This window comes from Mustela nivalis (assembly GCF_964662115.1).
Source record: "Mustela nivalis genome assembly, chromosome: 10".
Lineage (NCBI taxonomy): Eukaryota > Metazoa > Chordata > Mammalia > Carnivora > Mustelidae > Mustela > Mustela nivalis.
In genome coordinates, this window is record NC_139029.1 from 41633563 (window position 1) to 41656215 (window position 22653).

Consider the following 22653-nt stretch of genomic DNA (forward strand, 5'->3'; position numbering starts at 1 on the left):
GAGTGGGGACTGGGCAAAAAGGGTGAAGGGAAGAGGGAGATACAAGCTTCCATTATGGGAGGAATAAGTCATGGAAATAAAAGACTGAGCAGAAGGAGTATAGTCAATGGGATTGTCTAGTGTTCTATGGTGACAGATGGTTGCTGCACTTGTGAGCATAGCATAGTGGAAAAACTTACCAAATCGCTATGTTATACACCTGAAGCTGATGTAACACTGTGCGTCAACTACACTCAAATAAAAAACTTGATTATAATTTTTTTTTTAATGCCAGTAACTGTTGAAGAAATCAGGTCTGCGGCCCTACGGAGTATCTCACATTCTGGATGTATCTTTTTCCTCATACTATAATTTAACTCATTCCTCTGTCTCTTATTTTCTGCAAACCAGAGGTTAGCTTTGAAAGACTGGTTGGATTCTGGTTCCTCGTTTTCTTTGGGAGGAAGGTTAAGACTATTTATAGGTAGGGCTGTGAAGTGCCACCTCTGTCTGAGAGTCCCACTCTCAGGGGTGCAAAGATTGATTAGTGGTTCCAGTGCTGACAGCTCATCCCTCCATTATAAATTTCTCCATCAACCTTTCATTGAATGAGTTCATCCACTGATGCTTGTCACCTGAATGAATTACTTCATCACGGGCTATGAAATGTTTAAAAATTCTGTCAATCTTTTCACACTTATTAGCTGAATAAAGAACATTCCCTCAATAAGTAGGGCTATTTGGTTGTTCTGAAATATAATATGTACCAGGAAGACAAGATAAATGCTTAATTCATTTTCTTTTCTTGCAATTTTTGAATGAAGGAGTTGATACTTTTAATTGTTCCATTTTAAGTATCTATTGATCATGCTTCCATTGTTTGACTTATTGCATTGGCTAGTCCAGCGATTCTCCCTTTCTGATTATCTGGTTATCTCAGCCTTTGAGAAATGGGTCTTCATTTGCACAAGAGCTTTTACAGCTTTAGGTATGTGAATGACTTTCTACGTGCCGTGCCGTACATCAGCTCTTCTGTTCCTGTCCTTTTCAGAAGACACCAGAGCCACCTTTCCCTTGGTTTCTCCTTCCTTGTTCCAGGTCACACCGTGAATAAGATGCGTCAGCACTCAGATCCAGAAGTGGCTTGTCTTGCCGGAGAAATTTACACTGAGTGGAGAACTTTCATGGAAAAACATTTAGACAGACCTTCTATTGAAGTGCGGAGCGACCCCAAAACGGAGACATTCAGGAAAAATGCCCAGAAGTTACTCTCAGAAGCCTTGGAATTAGAGGTAATGTCCTGGTTGGAACATGATTCTCTTAGTTAAATGAGCCTCACATTTTCATAAATCTTTCGTGGTCTTAGTGGTATAGCTTTATTCTAACTAATTTTTTCTTTAAGGATTCTGGTATGCTAGAAAGATAGTATGTTAGAAAGATTGCTCCAGGCTTTGGAGCAAGACCTGGATTAAAACTCTGGCTCTAGTACGTACTGGTTGTGTCATTTTAGGCAAACCCCTGAACATTTCTGAGACTTTTTTTTTTTTAATCTGTAAAATGAGTGTTCTAATTCCTACTACCTATAATTATTGGAAAGATTAAATGAAACACTTTTATAACAGAATAGTAGAATGTATGGTGATTAGAAGTTATTTAATGGATATTGGTTCCTACCTATTTAAAATTCTTCCCCTTCCCAGCAAAACAAAAATTCTGGTGTGGACTGTGCTGTGGAATTTTGTTGGCAAAATAAATGGTGTCTATTGGAAAGACTCTACTCCCCCATTTTTTGTCAATGCTCATACTTTTAGTCCCAAGGCATATAATCAGTTGGCTAGACATAATCTCTGTTGTCTTCACAGTTCATGGTTCAGACGTTAGTGGTTTGAGATACAGGTGCTAGAAGGATTTCTGCTCATTAACAGTGATACTAATCATCATAAACAAATTTTACAGGTCAGTTAATATTCCAGAAAAATCAGACATAACATCCATATTTTTTCTGCTTCTTCAGGTATCCCTATTAAAGTGTCCTTGAAGAATAATTTAACATTATTAACAAAAGAAACAGTTTCAAATGTCTAGGTCTAAATGCTAGAACTGTCACTGCATTCTCTGAAAAAATATTTTAACCTTTCTGTCTGAATCTATAAAAGGTAAATGGATGTGTGGTATGTTATTTACTTTTTAAAATTGGAGTTTTGGGTCTTATGCTAGAAAATGAGAAAATATAGAAAGGGAAAGCAAGGGGTGCCTGGGTGGCTCAGTGGATTAAAGCCTCTGCTTTCAGCTCAGGTCATGATCCCAGGGTCCTGGGATGGAGCCCCACATCGGGTTCTCCACTTGGCAGGGAGCCTGCTTCCCCCTCTCTCTCCACCTGCCTCTCTGCCTACTTGTGATCTCTGTCTGTCAAATAAATACATAAAATCTTTAAAAAAAAAGAAAAGAAAGAAAGAAAGGAAAAGCAAAATCACCATTGAACCTACCGCCAGACATAATCTTGTTAACATTTTGGTACATTTGCTGTTTGTTAAATTATTATAGCTCTTTAAATGAATATTGGGCAAGTTAATGATTATACCATATTAGTAAGCGCTACTCATATGCCAAATGTTCCATAAGATGCTTTTATTGATTATTTAAATAACTGCAGAAAATTGACAAATTTTTACATTTGTGTTTTATTTTACATCTCAATCAATATCAGGGTCATTTTGTATATCCTTTTCTATATATATTTATTTTTCGTATTTATAATTTTAATGTCTATTTGATATTTACAGTGAATTAATATTGCTGTAAGTTTGCCTAACTTTTCCTATAGGAAGCTTTAATATGACTATTAAACCCTTGGAAGAAAGAAAAAAATGTAAAGATCGTAAGCCTTATTTTGCAGAGTGTCGATTAGCCAACAAGATTTGCTATTTAATATTTTACATAACGTTTATTTTTAAAATAAGCCAAAATTATTGCAGAAACATAGATTGTGGGTATATAATATGTAGTTAATGTGGTGGTAAATACCAGCTCCCTGTGGTATCTTTTTAAGTAAATGATAATAACGAAGCTATGCTTGTAAGGATTAATGAGCAGTTTGCCTGCTATATTAAACTCCATAATAATTATCCTTTTAGTTTATCCATTAATTATCCTTTAAATGGCACATCAAGTGGTAAGCACTCAAGTGTTACAAAGCAAAGTTAAAAAAGTGATACATTCGTTAGTGCTTTCCAATGTAATTGGAAAAAATATCAGATTAAGCATAGTTGAATGGTTTTGTTCCCAAAGAATAATTTTTTTAAATTAAAAAATGTGTATCTTACCATCTTCCTCGACAAAAAAAAAAAAAAATCTATTTTCCTTGCATAAACAGCATTTGATAGTACTTTTATCGGTTTGATATGTCAGGGAATAGAAATATAAACACTTTCATATAATGTAAACTCCTAGCACCTATCATCATCTGAAACATTTCCATGTTAGGGTAAATCAGTGAACCATCTCATCTGGTATCTGGTCTTTGACAGTAACCAATGTTGAGTGCATTCAAGTCAGACATCAGATCTCTAGAAATGTACTTTATCAGGCAGGAGTAAACCACTGGGTAAGTTACCGGCCCAATGACTTAAAAGCCTTTACAATTTAATCCTAGCATGTGTATTTTTGCAAAATCACGCATTATATTTTTGTGGAAAAAAAATGTTTCCATGGTGTTTGTTTTGGTCATATCCTTTAGTAGTAAAAGCCACAGATGTAGAATATACACAAACAGCCAAAAGGTGCGTCTCTTTATTACTCTGTACAGGTCTTGCTTTCCAGATGTATGGATTGTTTCCTTGTTCTTGGAATAATGGGATAGATGAATAAAAACTCCACTTTTGAGACCCATGCCCCAGTCCCCTTTACTTTCTCTCCCTTCCGGATCTTCTTTGTTCTTCCCTGTCTTTTAGATCTTTCCTCATATGAACGTCCCCTGTGGTGTCATTCTCTTACTTCCCCTTCCTCATTATCCACTCTCCTTCCTACCTCACGGCCTGTGATCATTTTCCTATTATGTCATTAAAAAAAATGAACCTGATTCTCAAAGTGAGCCTGTATCATTAAGAGTTATGAAACACTGGCTGGTTGGCCCAGTTGGTTGTCAGATGGTGCTAATGAGATCCAGGTCAGGGGTACGTCCCCATATGGGACTGTTAGTTTTCTCTTTGTTTAATGGCCTCAGACTGCACCTCTGGCTTTGACCAGCTCTCTCATAAATGTATTCAAGTGGTCAAAGAGGAGTGCGGGTAGATGTGTACAAATCCAATCATACTATTGGAAAACTCATACAAAGTTTGCTTCCAGTGGATATTCAATTCAACAGATGTTTAGTACTACTACTGCTGGTGCCGGGAAGAATGTAAACATAAATGAGTCGCATTCCCTGGGCTTAAGAAAGCTTACTCTCTCCTGGCTGAGAGTCTGTCAATGACTAACTAAATATAAGGCAGGATGAAAATATGTCTGAAATAGTGGTACTAGCAAATGGTACAGACACACAAAGGACAGAACAGTGAGATCTGATGAGCGAATCTGGAAAGGTTTCATGGAAGAGATGACAGTTGAATTGGCCTTTGTTAATGGGTAGGATTTTCCAAGCCAGATAATACATATTAAAGTAGAAACAATATATTTCATACCTTATCTGTTGGGTCTAGAATATCACCAAAAGAACAGGAAAGCAGGAAGGTATACACATGGAAGAAGGATACTCGTTTACTCGCTTAACTCGCTTAACAAATAACTTCCGGAGCACTTGCTGTGTGCCCATACCAGTGCTAGGGATAGAGCAGGAATTCAGAAATGAACCAACATGGTAATAGCCCTCAAGGGGCTCACAGTCTTCTGAGGGAGATCAGCAAATAAATAGTCAACTGGACAATGTGGGAAGCTCTGCATTTGAGGTAAACACGTGAAGACGACCTCACCTTGCTTTTAAAGAGCTTACTGAGGTGGCAGACATCACTAATTGATTATGGCACCATTTCCCACTGGGTTCAGAATCCTTGAGGAAAGACAGCGCTGGGTGGTCATGTCTTAGATCTTGCCCAGCTGAAGCCAGTTCGTCTGTGACGGGACAACTGAATAACACACAGTTAACTTACAGGTACAAATAGATAAGCTAGGCACATCAGGTGCTCTGTCTCTGAGAAGTGCGAACTAGGAAACAGCAAGGACAACAACGGTGGGAGCGTTGAAGCAGAAGGGATGTTGGGGGAGTTGTGAGGGAGTAGAAGCTGGCTAGAGATGTGTAGCACAGGGGGAGAGAATAAGGCGCTTAAAATTGGCAGTGAGTAGGGGTGCCTGGGTGGCTCAGTGGGTTAAAGCCTCTGCCTTCGGCTCGGGTTGTGATCTCAGGGTCCTGGGATCGAGCCCCGCATTGGGCTCTCTGCTCAGCGGGGAGCCTGCCTCCCCTTCTCTCTCTGCCTGCCTCTCTCCCTACTTGTGATCTCTGTCAAATAAATAAATAAAATCTTAAAAAAAAAAAAATGGTAGTGAGTAAGGCAAAAGGAGGGGGCAAGAAGATGTGAGAAAGAGACCAGGCAGATCTCGAGACCCACAAGAGAAAGGATGTGATTCCTGACTAAATCCTTAGGTTTCTTGTTCCTATTCCCCTTTGTTCAGATGTATCCCATTGCTGCTCCCATTCCCACTCATATGGATGTATCTCACAGCAAAATCTCTTTTACTCAAGATCTCAGTGAGACTCTGGTCCTTTCACCCAAAACTTGACTCAAGAACTCTCAATAACTTGGGTCGGCTTGAAATATTCCAAGGCAGTTACAAGATAGACACTCTTCACTTTGTGCAATGATCTTGTACGGGTGGGTGTGTGATCACTTATCTTCCCTTATGATTTACATTTTAATACCACTGATGTTTTTCCTCATTGTGATTGGCCTTCATTTAATAGGAGGTATGCATGAGAATTGTTAGGTGCTTGCTTGCTTTTCCCATCACAGCGCTGATATAGAACTGAAAAAACAGGGTTTTTTCCTTTAAACAGAAGTATAGGACATACGTAGGAAAGTGCCCAGAAGACATACGCAGAGCTCAGTGAATTTCTCATGAGGCAAATGCCCTTCACCTGGCCAGAGTTCTCAGATCAAACATCATTCCCTCCCGAAGCCAGGTGCTGCCTTCCTGGGATGGGGCCCTGTGTCATAGCTCTGCAGCCCAGCACTTAACTCCTGTCCCCTTTCCTAGTACTCGGTATACTCAGAATCCTGTTCTCTACCTTTCTCCAACGGGGCTGTGCTCTCCATGGAGTCAAGGACTGTCGTCCTTGTTCACTGCGTTTTCCTCAGCCCATGCACAGTGCCTGGCACATAGTAAGTGCTGACTAAGTATTTGAATGAGTGGTGTGGTAAGGAGGGAAGGGAAAAAAGCAAGAAAGAGAAATTTGTTTCCTCTTTTCAAGGAACCAAAAAAATAGATAATTATATTATGAAAATGTCTAAGGGAAGCTTAGGACATTGTGACCACCCAAGGAAGACTTTCCAGTCCTTTAGGCTCAGATTTACTTTTCTAGGTTTTGGTGTTTAGCTCAGCTTTGACATGCAAATAGGCATGTTTCCTGGGAAAAGTGGACCTTGCTTAGGGAGCCTATGCGTGGGCAGAGGCCCAGCAGTATGTCAGAACACTTTGCTTGCTCAGGCTGGGCTGTGGTCAGGACTGGCAAGATGAGTAGTGGGAGAGATGGGCCTGGAAAGGAGGGTAGTGAGGGGAACGCCTAACCAGCAGCTCAGTCTGGCCTGGATCCTGATGGTGGACAGAGACCCAGACCTGTGCTGCTCCAATGAGGTCTGTGACTTGAGGAGGGCTTGGGCCGGAGCTGGACCACCCGGAACTGCTGCAGGACCCATCCCCCAGGCCTGTTCTGCTCAGCTGACCCCGCAGAGCTCTCTTCAGACTCAGCCGGTCCCTCTGAATGTTAAGGGGCCAGTTAGTATGGTGAAAGAAGAGGAACGCGAACTTTGGGGTCGGGGCACCAGGTCAGAGTCCTGGCTCTGCCTCTTAGTTGTAAGACCTTGAACCTTTCTTCACCCTTGAACCTGTTTCCTCATCGAGAAAATGAGGTAACAGGAGCTGTGAGCATTAAATGTGAAAAGTGATTTATAAGCTGCTCTACACACATATCAAGACCCAGACCCTGTGTTTCTGAAATGCTGTAAGGGGTTAAAAGGCACTTTAAAAACAAACCAAAAAAAGTATAAACTGTTAGACTGATTTATTATCATTGGTCTTGGTTTCCTGGTTGGTAAAGTACAGGGCCCAGTACCCGTTGCTTAGTGCCGGCCAGTTTCCTGTTATAATGGCAAATATTACCACCCGGCAGGGGTTGTGACTGAGGTCCCTGTCACTAAGCACATGGCCTTGTTCCTTAATTGCTAGGGTGGAATTAATTTGCTCTTCCTGTTTCTCTTGTGACAGGAAGTAGATGTCCTTGAATCTCAGTTGATTAATGGAGGCCTCTGAGCAGAGTGCTCCAGCCTCTCTCGCTTTTAATCCATATGCAACGCAAGGCCCTAATTTGATAATTTTGCTGTTTTTTAGATGGATCACCTACTGGTTGAAAATATCGAGCAGGAAGCGTTTCATCTCTGCTCCCGCCTCATTAACGGGCCATACCGGCGGACCGTGAGAGCCCTGGTCTTCACATTAAAGCACCGAGCTGAAATCCGGGCTCAGGTGAAGAACGGCTCGCTGCCAGTCGGCACGTTTGTACAGAACCACAAAAAATGACCCGAGGATGGTTCCAGCGCTGGGCTGGGCAGAAAGCAAAATGGGCCCCTCTCGCTGCCATTCAAAGACGTTTTGCAGTTTGGGTGGCGGCTGCTGCCGGTGGCACTGAATTTTCCCCTGGTGCCATTCCTCCAGCCGGGCTGCCGAGAGCCCCACGGGCCAGGCAGCAGGAGAGGTTTCATTAGCTCTAGTGCGCTTGTGCCGCCTCGTGGGACATAGCCGGCTGTCACTGGGGAGCTCAGTAGGGTCGCCGTCACCCAGCCCCATGAGAGGGGGATGGATTTCACTGCGAGTGTGCCAAGGACACCTCTAAACTCCCCCATGTCAGGCAGACGAAGTGACTACTTGATTTTGCCACCCTGCGGGTAACTGAAACTCAATTACCACGGCGGCTCGCTCAGTCCCGTCCCCCTGAGTTTAGACAGCTCCCGTGCCTCTCAGAACTCCCCTGTCTGTTCTCTTTGCTCTACCCCAGGGGTGAGCCTGCTGGAGCCAGCCAACTACCCCTTCTCTCCAGAACTCACTTATCTGAACATTGCAGCTCTCCCTGGAAGACCTTCTGCATTGGTCTCCGGAGCCCCCATGCTGAGGCTTCTAATGAGGAGCTGGCCTGAAGCCTCCCCACACCTTGGGGTTTATTTGAATACACTGCCTCTTGGTTTAGGGCTTCGCAGAAGATACATAATGAAATTTCTCTTGAAACGAATATCATAGTAATAAAAAAAAAATACATCTATATCCTAAAATGAAATGCCGCTGTATAGGGCTGCTTGAACAGTTAAGTAAATGGCATTTGTAATAATAAACTGGGGCTTTTTTTTTTTTTTCCCCTAAAACAAAAGGTGTGTCCTGTTCATTGAAAAGTGTTCGGGGGATGAGAAAGGGGACAGCTGGTGAAAATCAAGAACGATGGGATAAGAGTTTGAGGGTGATAATAAGACCCAAGGAAGGCTTTTTAGGTTAGGGGAGACTAGTGTATGTCTATAATCTGAAAAGAAGGGGCCAGTGGAATGGGGGAGATTAAAATTAAAAAAAAAAAATAGAGGAGCTAAGTTAAAAAGCAAGGACAAAAGGAAGGGGCCTAATGTCATCTGCCTTCTAAGTACTAGATACCTTTTCTAAGATAATTTATTAGCATTGACGTTGATCTTTACGTCGTGGTTTAATAATCCTGTTTAACCCTCTCATCTGTTGTATTTCTGTTTTTTAGACTTCTTCATTTGTTTAGCACCTACTCACTGACCACCCATTCCTCGGGGCACTGGGGATCCCAGCAGTAGCTACAAATGGGACCTCGAGGCTCACCAAGCAGAGTATCTTGTTCATTTCCCCACTGCTCAAAACTCTTAGAGCTGGAATAATAACTGAGCACTTAACCATGTGCTCAGCACTATGGGAGACATTTAGAAAATTAATAATACTAGTACCTAATTAAAGATGAGGAAAGTGAAGCTCAGAAGGTTTAGTAACCTACTCAGGGTCACACAGATGGTGAGTGGCAGATTTATAACTCAAAACTCAAGTCTATTTGACATGTACGGTCCTCCCGGTCGATTTCCCCCATTCATGTTCTTAGGCACTGTGTGCACGCCGGGGACACTCCAGGTTGTATCTTCAGCCCATACCTGTCTCCTCAGCTTCAGACACTATCTCCCAGATGTCTCGTGGGCATCTCAAATGTGACCTGTCTTCTTCACTTGACAATACTGGCACTTCAGGTAGACACCTGGGGGTCAGCCTAGGCTCCTCATTGCTGCCCTCAACCCAGTCAGGTCTTTATGGTTTCACTTCTCATCTAGATCTAGACTCTCTTGTCTCTTCTCCATCTCTAGTACGACTTCAGGGCTTTATCCTCTCTTGTCCAGATGACCACATGGCCTCCTAACTGGTCCTTCTGCCTCCAGTCTTAATGTCTTCCAACTGACTTCTCTGTGCTAGAGATAAAGTGACTTATCGAAATGGGAAGGCCCATCGTGTCACCCCCCACTCTGAGCATTTTCTCATGTTGTTCTTTCTCTGGAATGCTACTGTCTACCTAATCCTCTCCCCTGTCCCCACTGTAATACCCTGTATGCTGATCTGTACATACCCACATATTCTATGGTTATGCTCTTGATCCTGTCTGCACTCGATTGTAACTTCCTTCAGAAATCCTGCCAGTATTCGGAATTCCTGTTTCTAGTCTGGGTATCTTCAGTCCTTAGATGAGTACTTGTCCCATAGTAGTACCCGGTACATAACTCTGGAATTAATGGATGTGCAGGTGTCTGTGCCCTTTCTGCCTCCACCCTCGTTCCCTTTATTGTCTAGAATCCACACATTAGCTGAAATGAACCTTCAAAAATGTAAAACAGATTCTAGCTTTTCAAAACCTTCTAGTGCCTTCTCTCAGAGCAAAATCCCAAGCCCTTACCATGTCCTGCAAGGCTCAACTTGATCTGGCTCCTGGCTGCCTCTTTGACCTCATTTCTTAAAATTCTCTCCCTTTCTCACCCCTGTGTGGTCCCACTGGCTCCCTTACTGTTCCAGATACACACACCAGACACATTCCTGCTTTGTGGACTTTGCACTTACCTTTTCCCCTGATCACAGTGCTCTTTCCGTGGATATCTGCATGTTCCTATCTTCGCTCAATTCAGGTCTCTGCTTGCCTTATCAGAGAGGCCTTCACTGACTGCCCTACATAAAACACCCTTCTCTCCCAATCATTGTTTAATACCCTAACCTGTTTTATTTTCTTCAGACTATCCCCCATTTGAAACAGTTATTTCTTCATTATCCATCACCTACACCTCCTTTAAGAATTTAAGCTTGAGAGCAGAGTCTTTGTTTTGTTCCTGCTGTACGTCCAACACCTAGAACAGAGCCCTGGCACAAACTAGGTCTTCATAACCATTTACTGAATAGCTGAATGAGTAGTTGTAGGCATACAGAGAAGGCATTTGATCCAGTCAGGGAATGCTTCCTGGAGGAGGTGTTAACCTGTGTGAAGTCTGAAAGGACAGAAATAGGTAATTAGGTGGTTGAGGTGTATGGGAAACCTCAGAACTGTGGTACCTGGGAGGTGATTGGGATGGCTAGAGTGGAAGACACCTGCAGGAAAGTACCTGGAGATGAGGCTGGAGAGAAAGGCAAGGACCAGGACAAATTTGAAAGGTCTTGAGCACAAAGTGAAGGAGTCTGGACTGATTGCAAGCAGGAATTGTGTAGTTTCTTATTGGGCTGTGTGGAAGAGAAGCTGGAGCAGGGAGAGGGACAGGAAGGAGGAAGCTTCATTTATAAACATCCAAAGAGTTCTGCTAACTTAGGAACCCAGAGTAAGTTGAAAACAAATTGCTGTCTGGCTAAAAGGCTTCAGTGGTGATAGTTAGAAAGTGGAGTGATTGCAGAGATGTGCTTTGGAGATTTGGAAAGCAGGCTGTGTTATTTGTGGCTGTTTTCTCCTTGATGCATGTGCAGAATTTCCATGAACGTTAATGGAGCTATTCTGAGTGCTTGGCAAAGGGAAGGAGGCTCGCAGACATTCATGTAAGCTTGCCCGGCCACTAAGAAGCGCCTCTTAGCTCCACCCTGTCCACAGTGAAAGGGTCAGATCCTGATCCTGAACTGGGATTGGAGAGGTTCCTGAGACCTCTGAGTTACCTGTAAGTCTAGGCATCAATATGTCTTCCTGGTGTGTTCAGTTGCTAGAGGAAAATGGGAAAATAAGTGCTATTAAAGTCCACTCCGATAGCTTTTTGGTCCTTTCCTTGTGGTTAAATTGGAGGTTCTGGGCCCCTGGGTAGGGACTGGGTCTTTTCATTCATTCAATCAGCAAACATGTGTCGCCTGTCGGCTGCATTTCTGGGACTGGACTGGGGAAACTATAGTATATAATTTCTATCTTTGGGGAGCTCTTAGTCTGGTGGGGAGACAGACACATAGGTAAATAATTATAAGATAGGAGATATTTACTGTAGATTTTTATTTAAAATGTTGAGAGAGTGGGAAAAGGAACAATTAACACTGCTCTAAGGGAAGGAAAGTCTACACAGAGAGTTAATGTTTGAACTAACTCTTAAAAGGCAGGGGTTCTTTGCAGGGGGAGCAGTGTGTGTGCAAAAGCACAGGTAGAAAGGGCATGGCTTGTTTCAGTAGAGGCAAGTAATGTGTGGTGGGAGCGTAAAGTTCTTAGGAATGGTGGAGAGAAATGGGGAAAAAAAAAATGTATCCAGGGCCTCAGAGGTCTTGTGCAGGAGTTGGATGTTGGCCTTCAGATAACGGGAGGCATGAGAAGTTTTTGAGGAGGTGAGGAACCTAATAAGGTGTGTGTTTTACAAAGATAAAAATGTTCCTATGTAAGCCTATTTAAGAAAAATTTTTAAAAATTTAAGGCCAAAAACTTAAAGGCAAAGGAAAGACACACTTGAGATTCAGTCGATGAAAGATCTTTTTTTTTTTTTAAACAAATGAAGTTTAGAGTTGACCAAACAGATATCATTAGAGAGTCCCAGGTTTGAAAAATGGCAGGAAGCTCAGATAATGCATTTACTTTGTTCAGTAGTGAAGGAACAAGCAGCTGGCCTTTTTTCATTTATAGAATATCAGGTTCTTAAACTTGTGCTTGTCAACCTTGGTTTTCTTTTGCTGCAGCCTCAGGCCCCAGAGCCTCATTTTGAGATTTGTAATGTGTTTTGGGTGCGTTTATCACAGCCAGATGGGGAGGGGGCTCAGCTTGTTACTGCCCATTATTGCTATCAAAGGAAGTCCATCCAGAAAACAAGGCTTTGGGAGCTCTGATTAGGTCGGTGACACTGCCTTGGTTTCAAAAGAGAGATGGTTTGATTGGATGACATTGTGTTTTCTTTTAAATCAACCAAAATGATAAAATTGCTGTCAGGGACAGCCTTACCCATAAGCTAAGGAGCTTAGTTTCAAGATCAAGAAACCCAGGATGTCCAATCGAATGCTGCTTGTTCATCCTGTTCAAATTGTTCATTCAGTGCATATTTGTTGAGCTCTTACCAGCCAGGTCCAAGGGTCACGGGGATAAAGGAGACATTGTCTCTGGCCCCAAGAAGCTCACAGTCTAATGAGAGAAACAGACAAATGATTATGAATTATGGGAATGCAAAGAAAAGGAAATAAGCCGATAAACATATTAGAAGATGCTCAACCTTACTAATAAGCGGGGAAGGGCAAGGATTAATGCCATCCTTGAAGACCTAAAGGATGCGGGGACAGTGATCTTATTATCTCTGTTCCACTCACCCGTCTGGTCCCTGCACAAATGAGGGGGATCCTGGAAGACAACTGTGAACTACAGTGAAATCAATCATCGGTAGTTCTGTTTGCAGCCTCTGTGCCGCACGTGGCATCTTTCCTAGAGCACGTTAACCCATCCTCAGGTACAGGCTGTGTGGCTATCAGCCTGGGGAGCATTTTTCATGTCCTTCCCTAACAAAAGGGTTCATATTCGCTTGCAACAGCTTTCCCCAGGGCTGTTAACCTCCCTGTCCCCTCTCAACCCAGTCTGAGAAGACCTATCCTGCCTAGACATCTTGCAGAACATCAAACTGGGCCAGATGGGCAATGAACAACACGTATACTGGAAGCCTTCATGAGACACAGCCATTGCAGAGATCAGAAGACACTACGAAGAGTCAGAGGCCTCACGGCTAAAGATTTTGGTAGAGACAGATCATCTGACCACAGCTCATCACGTCGACCATACAGCGAAAGGTGTTCATCATAAGCTGGATTCGATCAGATCCACTATATCCGAAGGTCACACAAGGCCAAGAGCAATTCATCATGATAGACATGGTATAATCGGGATGGGGCACAGCAGGGCCAAAGGGCAAAAGACAGCTGCATGAGCAGGTGGCCCAGCCATTTAGGTCAGCCTCCATCTTTGCACTAGCGCCTTTCCCTGAGGTCCCCTACGGCTGCCTGAGGAGCTCCTTCCCTCCGGCTGGAGGAGGAGGAGAAAAAAAAAAAAAAAGCCAAGCTTTGTTGATGGGTGGGTCAGCTCAGTACGTGTGAACAAGCCAAAAATAGACTATTATTATACTGCAGGGCCCACTGCAGTGTCCTTGAAAGACGGTGGAGGAGGAAATCCTTCCAGTGAACAAGCTCTGAGTAGCACTCAGTCATCCACCTTTTGTGAAGGAAAGGGGGCCCACGGTTAGACTAAACATGGATCTGATGGGCAGTGGAGAATGGCTTGGCAGGTTGGTTAGGGGTCTGGAAAGATAAGATCGGAAAATCGGGGACAAAGATCTGGGGTACGGGCATGCGGATGGACTATGAGAGCGGACACCAAATGTGAAGTTCACTGTAGTCCATGTTCACACCCACCAGGGAAGAAGCACTAAACAAGTATGCTGCGTGAACCATATGATCCGGCAGAACCCATGGCTTTGGACCGTGCAGCCACAGCTGCTCACCGTAAGCTGGAGCCCATCAAATCCATGACATCATAAGGCCGCACAATACCTAACAAACTTCCTGTCTGCTAATCTCCATCTCTTGGTCTCCTCTCCGGGGAATCAGACCTGCAGCATAGCCTCCAAATTGTCGGTTAACAACTCTTATATCAAGTGTGAGCAAACTTTTCTATAAAGGGAGAGTTGGTAAATATTTTAGGCTTGGCAGGCCATATGGCCTCTCACAACTACTCAGCTCCCATGTTGGAGTGCACAAGCAGCCATAGACAATATGGAAATGAACGAGTGGGGCTGTGTTCCAGTAAAGCTTGATGGAAGCAGGTGGCAGGTGGCATTTGGTCCATGGCTTTGGTTAGCCAGCCCCGCTCTAGAGGAAGACTCTTACGAGCACACAAAGTAGGCATTGCAAAGATTTAATTGCAGCGTGGTCAGTAATAAAATTTTAGGAGTTATCTCAATTTCCAGTCGAAGAGGAATGGTTGAGTCAAGTGTGGTACTTACAGATTGGGGGACCCTATGCAGCTGAGAAAAAGAATGAGTTTATCTATGTAACAGGACTGTCCAAGAGAAATATAACACGAGCCAGCCACATATGTGGTTTTAAATTTCCCAGGAGCCACGTGGAAAAACTGTCAAGGGAAACATGAAATTAGTGACGTATTTGAGCTTTATACACTGAAGATAGGATCACTTTAACATGTAATCAGCATAACAATTGAGATATTTTACTCACTTTTTTGGTACTAAGTTTTCACAATCTGATGTGTATTTCACACCGCACAGCACATCAGCACATCTCAGTTTGGACTAACTGCATTTCCGAACGTTCAATAGTCGCTTGCGGCCAGTGGCTACTATATTGGACAGCGTAGATCTGTACTGAAAATCTACTGACACAGACACACCACTGATACGTATTGTCCACGGAGAAAGGGAAGTTACTGAACAATAGGGACTGGCTGAACCACTTATATAAGGGGGAGAAACCTGCAGGAACATATTGAAGAAGATGTGTATGTGTGTGTACCCAGTTCAGAAGGAGGCTTGGGTAAAGTGGTGGAGGAGGGACTCTCCCTCTCCTTACCTGATTTTTTTAAAATAGAGTTTTTATTTGGAGATAATTTTAGACTTAACAGAAGGGTGACAGAGATCACCCAGGGAGCTCCTATATGGCCCTCACCCGATTTCCCCTGTTGTTACATGGTGCAGTAGTGGGGTACGTTTATGAAAACGAGAACTCCGCTATTGCTATGTTGCTAGGAACTACCCTCCGGACCTCGTTCAGCCTTCACCAGCTTCACCAGAAAATTCACTAACGTTCCTTTTCTGTTCCAGGATTCAGTCTGGGATTGAACTGCCTTTACTCGTTTTGCCTCTCCAGTCTTCTTTGCTCTGTGACCAGTTTCCCTGTCTTCCTTTTTTCCTCTGACCTTGACAGTCTTGAGCGGTGCTGACCAGGTATTTTGTAGAAGGTACCTCAATCTGGGTTTGTCTGAAGAAGTCCTGCTGACTGAACTGGGGTTATGGGTCATGGGGGAGGAATACCCCAGGAGTGAGCTGCCCTTCTCATCACAGCACGACAGGGGCACATGGTATCCACTGACGTTATTGCTGGGGATGTTACCCGCCGTGGCTGGGTTAAGGAACTGTCTGCCCAGTTTCTCCACTGTAATGTTACTCTCTTTGCCTTTCCATACTCTGTTCCTTGGGGGAAGTCACCAGGCCCTACTCAAAGGTGGTCATGGTTAAACTCCCCTTCCTGGGTGGAGTATCTACTCATATTATTTGGAATTCTTCCTTAAGGAATATTTGTCCATTTTCTCCCATCCATCCATCCATCCATCCATCCATCTATCTGTCTGTCTGTCTGTCTCTCTACCTATCCTTTCAGTATGGGCTCACATGTATCTATTTTATACTTTGGGTTATAATCCAATCAGATTATTGTTGCGCAGTGAATATAAATTCACGTATTGTAATGTTTTTGATGCAGAAAATATACAGACATGCTGTGTGAGACACACATTCTGTGATTGGCAAGACTTTTTCCTCCACAGCTCTTCACGACTGCCTTCGAGTAGGATCATCATTGGCTCATTGCTATTCAGCTGGCAACCTTAGGCAAGCTATTTCAACCCTCCAGGCCTCAATCCCCACATCTGAATAAGAGAGTATCACGAAATGGTCTCGAGGTAAAGAAGGGGAGGATGTTTGTATGTACAGGTATTTTGTTCCCTATTAATAGACCTTAAGTCCTTAATGGCAAGGGTTATCTTCTCTTATTTATGTTGGAAAATGAGCCCAGAGCTAATAGCCCTTGAGGGCATCACATAAACATAATCAATATTTATATCCCCTATCACAACCCCAAATAGTTCTCCTGTCCTACTTTTTCACCTCTCTGAGTGGGATCTGGTTTTCGTCTTCTCCACCAGCTTTTTCTCCAGTGGCTGAAATCTGTCTGGAGACCTGCTGAGGTCTCTGCACTCATACTTATGTCTCTCGTCTATGTCTTCTACAGCCACGCTCCTGCTGTTTTCACCCCCATGAACGAAAAAGCTTACCGCCTATCCCACTCCTCTATGCCAGGCCCTGAGATGAGAGGAGCTGACGGCGGCTCTATATCCTCGCTCATCTTCCAGTGGGGGGACACTGAGGTATCAGTCCATAGCAATCTACCCTAGAGAGGAGTGGGTGGAGGGCTATGGGAGCCTCATGGAGGGACGGCCTGACCCTGTCTGTGGTCTGGAGAGAATCAGGCTTTGCAAAAACGCCAACTCTGGAACTGGGCTTTGCCGGGTATCTCGGAGCTTACCAGGAAGTAAGTGGGACAAGTGGTGCTCCAGGTACGAGGAAGGTATATGCATGTCAGAGGAATGCCAGAGACCAGGGAGCAATCACATGCGTCACATGGCTGGAGCCCACGTGCAGGCAGAGGAGGAATGGCCCGAAGGGAGAGTGGGAGAATGAGGTGTGGGACGTCTGTGAGGGCCCGAAGTGTGGGCTGGAAATTTCTACTTGGGAAGTGTTTTGTGATTTTTGAGATGAGGAAAAGACATAAGGAAAAGCAGAGGAACATTCTCAGGGGCTGACTACTCAGGTCACGGTTACTCAGCAAAGCCTGAGCACCTATGACACTTCGGGCACTGTTTGTTTCCTCCTCCACCTTCCTGAGTTTCAGGGCAGGGATGTGTCTGATTCAGTCCCGTGTCCCTGGCCCAGAGTCTAGTACAGAGCAGGAGCTCAGTGCGCACGCACTGAGTGAGGGTGTTGGAAGACCAGGCGAGGTCCTGCCCGGGATCTCACCATGCTAGACCGGGACCGAGACTGCCATCGGCCCTGAGTTTCCTGTGGTTCTGCTGTGTCAGTGCGTCTCCGTACATGCCCGAGGCCCATCCTCTCCTACCTGATGGCAGACAGCAGAGCTCCCTGAGGAAGCACTCAGGATTGGATTCCCTCAGAGCCAGAAAACGCATGGCCGTTGGGAGGAGGTTCCCTTCAGAGGCAAACAGTCCCTGTGGCCATGGGGGACGTGATTTGAGGACAGCCCACGAGGGGAAATGCATCGAGCATTATCATGGGGGCCCCCCGGCCATTCCTCAAGCTGATCAGATACTATTCTGGAGACGCTGCGTGGTAGAGAATCAAATCATCACAATCCCAGCTACCATACAGCGCATTCCTGTTACCCACCAGAGACTGTGCTGGGCACTCAACATTCCCTTTCTTTCTCTCATTATTGCCTCCAAAATGGAACCTCCACCCTTATTCTTCTCCACACCCCAGTGCCAGAGCCTCTGTCTTGTCTCCTCGCATGTGCTCTTGTCCCTCCTGTAATCAGTTCTCCGCCCAGCAGCCGGAGCAAGCATCTAGAACAGACTTGTAGGTCATGTCACTCCTCTGTGTAAAGCCTTCAGTGGCTCCCATCACACAGGAGGCCTACAATGTCCCCAAGGTCCTGACCTCTCTGGCCCCGTCGCCATCTTGTCTCCTACCCCTGGCTCCAGCTGCTCTGGCTTTCTGTCCCTCAAACTCATCAACTCTGGCCCTTTGCTGGGGTGTTGGCGTTCACTGTTCCCTGGCACACTCGGACTGCCCCGTGGTGACTCCTTGTCGTGCAGGTCTTACCTCCTCAGAGAGCTCTTCCCTCACCAACTTCTCTAATTAGGCCCTCACGCCCAAGCCATTCTCTGGCACATCTTCACAGCATTGAACCCCATCTCAACTTATTTGCTTACTATACTCAGTTATTATTTCTTTTTCTGGCGTACTCCCACCACAGCACACACTTCTTGGGATAGGGGAACTTGCCTGTCCCTCCTCTGGGTCTCCAGTGCCTGGCACAGGGCTGGGCCGCTAGCAGGGCTCCGTACATGGATGCTGAATGAGTGGCTCCCCTCCACACCTTCGAGCTGGCCCATGAGTCCCCACACAGCCAAGCAGGCCCGTCTGTGCTACACAGGAAACCCTAATCCAGAGCTTGTGCACCGACAGATGGTGTAGAACCCAGAGCTGAGGTCTGAGTTGTTTTTGCTTGGAATAGGATTAGCATAAATACCATCCCAGGCAAGTGGATAAGGTAAAGCTCTGTTAGTTACATTCAGATTTTGTTTCCCTGTTGCAATCTAGAACCATCCTTTTGCTGGGTGAGTTCAATTCATGGCTAAAGGTGTTGTCCAGAGAGGCCAAATGGGGTAGGTATGGGAGGGTCACACACACAGTCCTTCTTAGTCCCCACCTCGCCCTTCCCTTCCGGTCCCTGCTCCACACTGGCCTCAAGAGTGACCTCTCTAACCGCTAAAATCCGAACTTAGCACAGCAGGCAGAAAGCCTTGTCCTGGTCCACATTGTCCCCGATGAAGCCCAAATGCCTTCTAACAATGAAGATGAAGATGTGATCATGGTAGCTTCCACAGAACTCTCTCAAAGCCTCCTGGCAGTCCTACAAGGCCTAGAAGTATCATTGTCCCCATTAGGCAAGTGAAAATCTGATGGCTCGGGAAGGTTTGATGACTGGCCCAGGATTGCCCAGGCAGCAAACCACAAAGACAGGTGCCAAGCCCTGGGCTGTGGATGGATAGACAGTCATTCAAGGCCCTTCCTGAGTGGGCCAGCCTTTCTCTCTGCAAAGCTGCCGTGTTTCTCCCGGTCTTCGGGTGTCCGCTTTGCCTGACTCAGTGAGGAGCCAAGTCAAAGGCAGGTGGTGGCCCCATGAAACTTCTGTATTCTGACTAAGAAGCATCACTTGCTTTAGCCACTTCCGTTTCGCTCCATCAGGAAGCATTTTGTTTTGGGGGGTGGGGCAGGAGTCATTTTCCACAAAGAAACAGAGTTCTTAAAAACCAATTTATAATAATATGTGTATAATAACAATAAAAGCTAACATTTACAGAGTAATCTGTCAAGACTGTGCTAAGAGCTTTACATGCATTATTTTGAATAGCCCCCCCTCCCCCACCGTGGTTGAAAAACAAGAGATTACGGAAAAGTGCCTGGGGTAAGGGAAGGCTCTTGTCTCCCCTTCCCTCTTCCAGAGCCCACGCTCTGACCTGTTCCCCGGGCTTCCTGTAGGGGCCGAGAACCACTGTGAGCTCTTTGATCCTCAACAGAACTTTGAGGCAGGCATTATCATCCTCGTATTACAAATCAGGAAACTGGAGTTCAGACACAGGAGGCCACTTACTCAAGGTCACACAGCTTTGGGTGGCAGAGCTGGGATTGCGCCCCGGATGGACTGCCTGTGAGCCCGTGTGCCTCCTCGTCCCAGACTACCCTGGCTCTCCCAAGGGGGAGAAAACCATAGGTTGAGCTGAGATGCAGAGGCCAGGCAGCTTTGCCTCCACAGACCAGTCTTGGAACAAAGAATTCAAGTTGGGGCCTCCGTTAAATGACAAGTGATGACCTGTCACAGACCTCCCAGGTTACTGACCAAAAGTCAGGACCGCAAGTAGTCCAATCCAGAATGCCTCTGCCAACAGTTCTTGCTGTGTCTGGCTGTCTGGCACCTTTGTGCCCTTGGTTTGCCCTCTGGAGGTGTTGGCCTCTGACAAGCAGCTCGGTGTCAGTCAGGTTTTGTGAGACCAAAAAGAACATGACTGGGCAGGGGCGCCTGGGTGGCTCAGTTGGTTAAGTGTCCGACTATTGATTTCAGTTCAGGTCGTGATCTCAGGGTCGTGGGATGGGTCCTGCACCGGGCTCCAGGTTCAGTGGGGAGTCTGCTTGGGGATTTCTCTTCCTCTCCCTCCACCACCCCCAACTCATGGTCTCGCTTTCTGTCAAATAAAAAGATAAGTCTTTTTTATTTTTATTTTTTATTTTTTTTTGAAGATTTTTCTTTATTTATTTGACAGAAAGAGAGAGGGCACCATCAGGGGGAGCAGCAGGAAGAGGGAAAGGAAGAAGCAGGCTTTCCGCTGAGCAGGGAACTCCACGTGAGGCTCGATCCTAGGACGCTGGAATCATGACCTGAGCTAAAGGCAGGTGCTTAGTGACTGAACCACCCAGGTGCCCCTAGATAAGTCTTTTTTAAAAATTAAAAAAAAAAAAAAAAAAAAAAGAAAGTTACAGCGCAGCTGTAAACTTATACCATGCATTAACTCCCTTCTGGCTTACACAGCTAGCGTGGGTTAGGCCGCTTCTCCATGCCCCGGTGTCTTCCCTTGTAAGGCAGGAATAATTACATCTCACTTCAAGCTTTGAGGATCCTCAAGTGAGGCCATAAAGGCCAAATGACAAGTAGCAGCACCTTGTGCAAATGGCATTACTTTTCATAACAGGAAGAGCTGGTGTAAAGTTACAGGCTCTCTGTGAAAAGCAGTTGACTACATCCACAACTACTGTCCCTCCACTTCTTTCTATCCCAGCCCCCAACCTGCATGTGTGAAATCTTTTACAGTCTACAAAATCCTTTCCATCTGTGGCCTTGTTAATCCTTGCCCAAGCCCTGTGAGGCAGAGTGTGGGATTATCACCCCCAGTTGACAGATGAGAAAGCTGAGGCTCCAGGAGGGGGATTTGCCTTGTCCAAGGTCTCAGAGCTAGTGGGAGCTGGTGCGGTCCTAACACCTGGCTCGTCACTCCCTGCCCTCACCCATGTGACTGAACCTGTGCTCCTTCGCCTGGCACCTCGAGGCTCGTGGGGACCTGGCCCCTGCCTCCCTCCCCAAATTCATCTCTCTCCTTGCCCCTTTACGCTCCGGTCTTTCCAAGTGTCCTCATTCCTCAGACAGGTGGTGACCATTCTTAACCCTCATCCTTTGCTTCCCTCTGCCAGGCTGCCCAGTGGACGCCTGCCCATCCTTCATCCATTCCTCCCACAGTCGCCGTGACAGACGCCGACACAATGAATTTTCACTGTTGTTGTTGTCACTACTGTATTGATCATTTTGCAGAATGGATCGGGGCCCAGGCTCTGGGGCCAAGCTACCTGGGTTTAACTCCTGGCTCAGCCACTTACTAGCTGAGCATTCCTGGACAAGTTACTTAACATCTCTGTGTCATGGAGACATGCCTTCTGGGATTACATGCAGAACAGGAGGCCCAGGACCTGGCACCGACTGGTGTTAGCTATTAGTAGCAATCAGCATTCTCATTAGTGATCATGATTGTTCTCTATTATTTATACTCACTGATGCCTACCCTCTCCCAGTCTTGGTGCTGGGCACACTGAGCTGACTCAGACACAGTGTCCGGGCTCAGAGCCCGAGGGACGGGAGGGCATGTAAATCCTCCGTGACATTCCATCTATGACACATCACTGTGTTGCTTAAATCCTCTTGCGTCCATGTTCATGGGCTCCAAGGAACAAAGACCCCCTCTACAACCACTCCTTCCCTGCAGGGGTGGCCTGGGTCCTTGTACCCACCCCCACCCCTGTTGAGTGTCTTATCCATGGGGAATAGCTTTATCTGTTCTCCCTTCTCTCCACGTTAACCCCAGAGGTGGGCTGCTCCGAGAGTGCAAGGAGAGTCAGCTGCAGAGCCATTTATCTCCCTGGGCTGCCTCCCCAGCTGAGATTTACAGCCTGTGCCTGTCACAGGGACCCCGCAGGCTCAATTACAGATCTGCTTCCAGGCTAGACTGGGCCAGCAACCTGCCTGTGTTTGCTAAGTGGCCCTGGGGGAGAGCCACGGGCCCTGCCAGACCTGGGACCTCAGAGCTTGGGGCCCATTCAGCCTCCTCGCTTGGGACACGTGAAGAAACTGAGGCCAGAAACGAGGGGACACACTCAAAGCTCCCACCGGGGAAAATGGGCCCAGTGTGAAGTCTACTGCAGGCCGGCGAGTACCAGCCAGGGAGCATATTTTAATGTACACGAGCCCATGGGTTTATCATTACCCCTATAGCTGTCGTTTTGTATAATAAAAATATTTACTATGGCGCAGACTGGCGTTGAAACTTAAGTCTAAAGCAAGACATTGCACTTCCAGGAACAAAGACCATATTCCGTCCACACGAACACT

General features: G+C 45.7%; 1 protein-coding gene across 1 annotated transcript in view; it reads left to right on the top strand.

The window, feature by feature from the left end:
• TCEANC2 (transcription elongation factor A N-terminal and central domain containing 2) overlaps positions 1 to 8605 on the top strand; it is a 36063-nt gene extending 27458 nt beyond the window's left edge. The window contains exons 4-5 of the mRNA XM_082688537.1: positions 1078 to 1271; positions 7576 to 8605. Coding sequence (XP_082544663.1) covers positions 1078 to 1271; positions 7576 to 7764 — 383 coding nt within the window. The 3' untranslated portion in view covers positions 7765 to 8605. The remainder of the gene's footprint in view (positions 1 to 1077; positions 1272 to 7575) is intronic.
• The last annotated feature ends 14048 nt before the right edge of the window (positions 8606 to 22653 follow it).